The sequence below is a fragment of the Hypomesus nipponensis genome, chromosome 15 (assembly GCF_054491055.1).
Source record: "Hypomesus nipponensis isolate SF chromosome 15, ASM5449105v1, whole genome shotgun sequence".
NCBI lineage: Eukaryota > Metazoa > Chordata > Actinopteri > Osmeriformes > Osmeridae > Hypomesus > Hypomesus nipponensis.
In genome coordinates this window covers 16,661,501-16,667,500 of record NC_140375.1, presented here as the reverse complement: position 1 = coordinate 16,667,500, position 6,000 = coordinate 16,661,501, and the positions used below count along the sequence as shown (strand labels likewise).

At 47.6% G+C, this 6,000-nt stretch overlaps 1 protein-coding gene across 1 annotated transcript in view; it reads right to left on the bottom strand.

The window, feature by feature from the left end:
• The window catches only part of clcn2c (chloride channel 2c), a 76,206-nt gene that overhangs the window by 27,687 nt on the left and 42,519 nt on the right, over nucleotides 1–6,000 (bottom strand). The window contains exons 5-9 of the mRNA XM_084674352.1: nucleotides 5,680–5,813; nucleotides 4,516–4,593; nucleotides 2,890–2,968; nucleotides 2,432–2,557; nucleotides 2,238–2,322 (exon numbers count right to left, since the gene is read on the bottom strand). Coding sequence (XP_084530478.1) covers nucleotides 2,238–2,322; nucleotides 2,432–2,557; nucleotides 2,890–2,968; nucleotides 4,516–4,593; nucleotides 5,680–5,813 — 502 coding nt within the window. The remainder of the gene's footprint in view (nucleotides 1–2,237; nucleotides 2,323–2,431; nucleotides 2,558–2,889; nucleotides 2,969–4,515; nucleotides 4,594–5,679; nucleotides 5,814–6,000) is intronic.

Genomic DNA, 6,000 nt, shown 5'->3' with positions numbered 1-6,000 from the left:
GGGATGATCTCAATTTATAAAGGTTCCCTACATACGTGTATGTGTGTTTGTGTGTGAGTGTGTGTGTGTGGGAGTGAGTGTGTGTGTGTCGTAGAGAGCAAGACAGTGAGGTGGAAAGAAAGCATTCAGTAAATAGGTAAGTGGCCGTCTGTGTGTGTGTGTACGAAAACACAGTGTGCTTTTGTCCTTGGCGCCAGTGAAAGTTGAACTCATAAATTCTGCGTTATGGCAGTTGAGTGCTGGGAAGCAGGACTTCATGGTGGCCTAGCTAGCATGTTACAGCCCAATCTCCCTCCTCTCTCCATCTCTGGCCTACTTGTCTGAATCACTGACCGACTTTCACCCTGGGATTTCTACTAGAGGTAAGATCAAGGAAGGCACACACACACACACACACACACACACACACATGAGCATGCACCCATAAGCGTGTATATGCGTATATAGAACAAACTCTCTCATACACACCGCACATTTGTACATAGTACACACACACACGCCCGCACATACCAACTTGAACATGCTCGAGTACACACACACACACACACACACACACACACACACACACACACACACACACACACACACACACACACACACACACACACACACACACACACACACACACACACACTTCCAGGACAGGCATTGAGGCTCAGTGTTCTCTGGAGCCGTGGTGTCACAGCGTCACTCAGATCTGGAGAGGGAGGACACCTCCCCACAAGAAAGGAGGAGGGAAAGAAAACAGGGATTTTCTACTCCCTGGGAGCCTACGCAGTGTTAGACACGGGGCTGTTCTGTTGTCTGGGAGGGAGAGATAGAGGTGGAGGAGGGAGGAAGAGAGAGACGGAGAACAGAGAGAGAGGGAGATAGATATAAATGGTGGGAGAGGAAAATGTAGAGATCAAGTAAGAGAACGAGACAGGCGGAAGGGAAAGTTTGGAAAGAGATAAAGAGAGGTAAAGCGATAGAGACGGAAGGAGATAGAGAGAGACACAGAGAGATAGAGAGGAAGAAAGAGAGAGACAGGAAGAGACGGTGCCTGCCTCTTTATCTCCTTCTCCAGACTGGCTCTCTGGGAGCCCGTGGCCCCCTTCACTGCCTTGGAAACACCCTCAGGCTGAGGGAGGCTAAAGAAAGACATGGGTCCTGCGCTCGCTAGCTAAACTATCCAGTGAGGCTGAACACCATGTTAGGTGACTCACTGAGGCTGAACACCATGTTAGGTGACTCACTGAGGCTGAACACCATGTTAGGTGACTCACTGAGGCTGAACACCATGTTAGGTGACTCACTGAGGCTGAACACCATGTTAGGTGACTCACTGAGGCTGAACACCATGTTAGGTGACTCACTGAGGCTGAACACCATGTTAGGTGACTCAGAGGCTGAACACCATGTTAGGTGACTCACTGAGGCTGAACACCATGTTAGGTGACTCACTGAGGCTACCCTCAACACCTTCCACAGCTAATGGAGGCTACGCTACCAGCTTCTCAATGGCTAGCAGGAGCAGTAAGACAGCGCAAAGCTACAGTACCACACGACTAGCGTGATATGCTCCAAGCAAGGGTACGTCTAACCTAGCGAAAATGACACTGACACTGATATGCTTTTCACAGATATGTTTGTTTACATTAAGCTCTCGGCAACTCAAAGCTTCACAGATTTGCATTTTTGCAGACAATAATCTAAGCAGATGTTAGAGAATGGAACAATCACAACAAAATACATGTTCTCATTTTCATTTGAGAAGTAAAAAAAAATCATGCTAATGTCATAAGAAAACCGCCAAGCGTCTCATCTCTGAGACTTGCAAAGGAGAGAAGGAACTGAGTGTCATTCTAAATCTTTTCAAAGCTCACAATTCACCAATCACTTCTTAGTTTCTATTTGCTGTGCTGTAATTATCTAACATTAACAGCAATTACCTCTTATTGTATGAGAAGACTGACAGACGAGCCCTTAGTACCCTTTCTGAAGCTAGGGGCCCTCTGTTATTAGCACCTGATTGAAGGTGTGTGCAACCTTCATTAATAGCATTAATAGCATTTCTGTAATAGCCTTTCTGTCAATCACTGTAATGTAATATAATAAATGCTGTTGCTACCTACTAACTGCATCCATACAAGGTTTCTTTGTTTTGTTGTTTTTTTTACATGTAGAGTTTATACTAGTGGGGGTTTTACATGCTAAATTAATCTATACTAAAGGGGTCCATCTTAGTTTTTCTTTACCCAATGACAGCAAAGGCAGGAAGTTCCTGGAGGTCAAAGGGGAAGTCGTAACGAAAGCGCGTCTTGAAGAGGGCGGTGATGGTCTCTGGGGGGGGGGGGGGCAGAGATGCAAAAAAAAGAATATCAACATTATTCAGATAGGTTTGTACACAGATACACACACACACACAGACACACACACACACTCCCCTTACCCTCATCCCGGTTCCACACAGCCAGCACTCTGAAGATGAAGGCACTGAAGGTAGCAGCAAAGAACCCCCTCCAATAGTTCCTCACCGCAAAGAACGTGGATGTTACCTCGATACTGAAGAGTACACCTGGAACACACACACCAAGCAGCAGCCGTTCACCTCAGAACAGGCTGTCATGCTGTCCTAACAGTCCACCTCCTCACAGTATCTGTCATACTGTCCTAACAGTTCACCTCCTCACAGTATCTGTCATACTGTCCTAACAGTTCACCTCCTCACAGTATCTGTCATACTGTCCTAACAGTTCACCTCCTCACAGTATCTGTCATGCTGTCCTAACAGTCCACCTCCTCACAGTATCTGTCATACTGTCCTAACAGTTCACCTCCTCACAGTATCTGTCATACTGTCCTAATTTGCCATTGGATGATAGGATGTCAGCGAAAGCCAATGCTCACCTCCTATTGGTGCAGCAAAACAACAGCCCACCCCAACAGCACAAGCTGCAGCCAGCATCTCAATGTTCCTGGACTCATTCTGCAACACAGAGAAGAGATTTTTACCGAAAACACACACACACACGCACACATATGCACGCACACACACACACACAAGAGAGTATGGGAGAATGATGTCCAGTATTGTCAACTCGACGCATTACTGAATGTTACATGAGTAGGTAGACTGGATCTAGTTATGGTACTGTAGGGGAGATGGGATTTGGAGTTTGGAGATGGGCCAGTAGTGGGGGATGCTGGGAGATGAAGTTCTGGGCATCGCCCCTGGTCCTGCCAGGGCTTACCTTGCATCCTATGAGGCTGTCCTCCTATATAAGCCGCATGCAAGTGAGACAGAGAGCTGGGTGAATTACTGTGTGTCTGTGTGTGTGTTTGTGCAGACTTTGATGTTAAAAGTAGGGGGACTCTAGGTGCTAAGTTCTGCACACTGCTGTTAAAACTCAGAAGACTCCTACACACACACACACAGGTTTGTTTTCCTATCATAGTGAGGACTGACAAATCTCTCCCATTCAAAATCGTGCTATCCCTAACCCCTAACCTTAACCTTGAATGTAATACTAACCTTAACACTAATTCCAACCATAACCCTCGTGAAAAACTCTAGAAATAACACTTGTGTGGAGCCCAATAAAATGTCCTCATATCCTTGTGGTCCCCATAAGTGTAGCTAAACAAGACCCCCCACACATACACACTCACACACACACCAAATATGCCATTGGAATGCATGTGTAGGAGGGGGTTGACATGAGACAATAAGGAAAATGAGGGAAAGAGAGGATGAGAGAAAATGAATTTGAAGACAAACACAGAGGAGAAAGAGAGAGACAGAGAGAGACAGAGACAGAGACAGAGACAGAGACAGAGACAGAGAGAGAGAGAGAGAGAGAGAGAGAGAGAGAGAGAGAGAATGAGAGGATGCTCATCTTTAGAGAGGCAGAGAGGGAGAGCAGAGATGAGAGTCAGATACCCTACCTCCATCCCTCCCTCCTCTCTCCTCTCCACCCCCCAAGGGTTGACAGAACAAGCCCACTCTCTTAACTTTCTTTCTTCCACTCTTCCATCCTCTCCTTTCATCTCTCCTCTCCTCCTGTGTGCGTGTGTACCGACTAGCACATCATAAAAGTTGATGAGAAAGGAAGAATAGTGAAAACTAGAAAAGGAAGAGCCTCTTAAAACAGAGACATGGAGTGAAAGGGAGAGACTTGTGTTCAGACGAGTCGCTCTAGGGCGGTCTGAGAGCAGGCCTGTGGACGATGCCCAGGTCTGCTGGTGTTACAGGCAGACAGCTCGCTCCATTGGAGGCGGAGAACAAACAGACTAGAGAAGCAGACTGTGAGCGCTGGCCTTCAGGACTATCACAGACCATTTCCCCTACACGCGCAAACTAGCACACACAAACGCATACACGCACAGGTGCGTATACTACACCAGGGATGTGAGGGAGAGAGAGACGGAGAGAGAGAGCAACATAAGTGCTAGGATGTGAGATTAGACTGATGGAGAAAGGGTAAGTGTGTGCTTAGGTTTGTGTGTGTTTGTGTGTCGACCACAGTGGTTTACCTCGTAGATTCCTCCAAACAGGGACATGAACTTGCTAAGGAGAGCAGCGCACAGACTGGCAATGTGTACAAACGGACCCTGAGAAAGTGAGAGACAAAGAGAGAGAGAGACAGAGAGAGAGAGACAGAGACAGAGAGACAAAGAGAGAGACAGAGACAGAGAGACAGAGAGACAGAGAGACAGAGAGACAGAGAGACAGAGAGAGAGAGAGAGAGAGAGAGAGAGAGAGAGAGAGAGAGAGAGAGAGAGAGAGAGAGAGAGAGAGAGAGAGAGAGTAAGAGAGAAAGAAAGAAAGAAAGAGATGAAGAAAAACATATTTGTTACAGCTGCTGTTGAAGTCTTGCCGAGTGAACCAGATCAGAAAGTAAGACACCCCCCAACAGACAGATCACCCAATGACACCAAGAAACTATTTTGGTGTGCGTATGCATGTGTCTGTATTAGTCTGCCTGTCTGTATCTGATGTGTGTGTGTGCATGTGTGTGTCTGTATCTGGTGTGTGCATGTGTGCATCTGTGATCCAGCTCTATAACTAGCACATAAACAACATCAGTAAACCTAGCCAGGACCCCAAAAAACAACCATCTATAATTCAGCAACCAAAAACAGCTCTCAGAGAGGACCAGGCCTCCACTCCTCCTTCCCCATTTCCTCCTCCTCCCCCTCCCCCTCCTCCCTCTTCTCCTCCTCCTCTCCCTCCCCCTCCTCCCCCTCCTGAAATGCATTGGCTGTACGTCTGCTGACACACAGGCACACACACACACAGGACCAGTACTTATCCTCTCCTTTGGTGGTTAATTGACTAATTTCAGTTTTGCCATCTTTCTACAGGAGTTCACAGAGTTCCCCCCTCTCCCCTCATCAGCAGGGCGGCCAAGCACACGCGTGTGGCAGCGGGAGATACACACGTGACACGGGACAACAAGCCTGTGTGTGTGTGTCCCATGAACTGTGTATTGACTGATTGATTCTCTGGCGAGCCAGGGAGTACTGTGTGTGCTCATAACCACCAAAACACCATGTAGACAGACATGTGACCTCGCCACACATGCAAACATCTGATTTATCAGTGTGTGTGTGTGTGTGTGTGTGGCAATGGGAGGCAAGCCAATGGCCAGGTGTGGGAGTGAGAGTGTTCGCATCGTGCGTGTGTGTGTGTGCTACCTCCTTGCCCAGGGGCATGCCACTCCCCAGAGCACAGGTGAGCCCGATGACTTTGGCCACAAAGGTTTTGAACGTGAGGTATTCTTTCAGGACCACCCCTCTCAGGATGGTCTTCATCTCAGGGATACCGGACCCTGTAGAGAGAACAGAGAGATGAGAGAGAGAACACAGAGAGAGGGAGAAGAGAACAGAGAGAGAGAGAGATAGTGTAGGGTGAGAGAGAAGAGAGAGTGTAGGGTGAGAGAGGAGAGAGAGAGAAGAGAGATAGAGAGAGAAGAGAGAGTGTAGGGTAAGAGAGAGAAGAGAGAGAGAGCGTTTGTT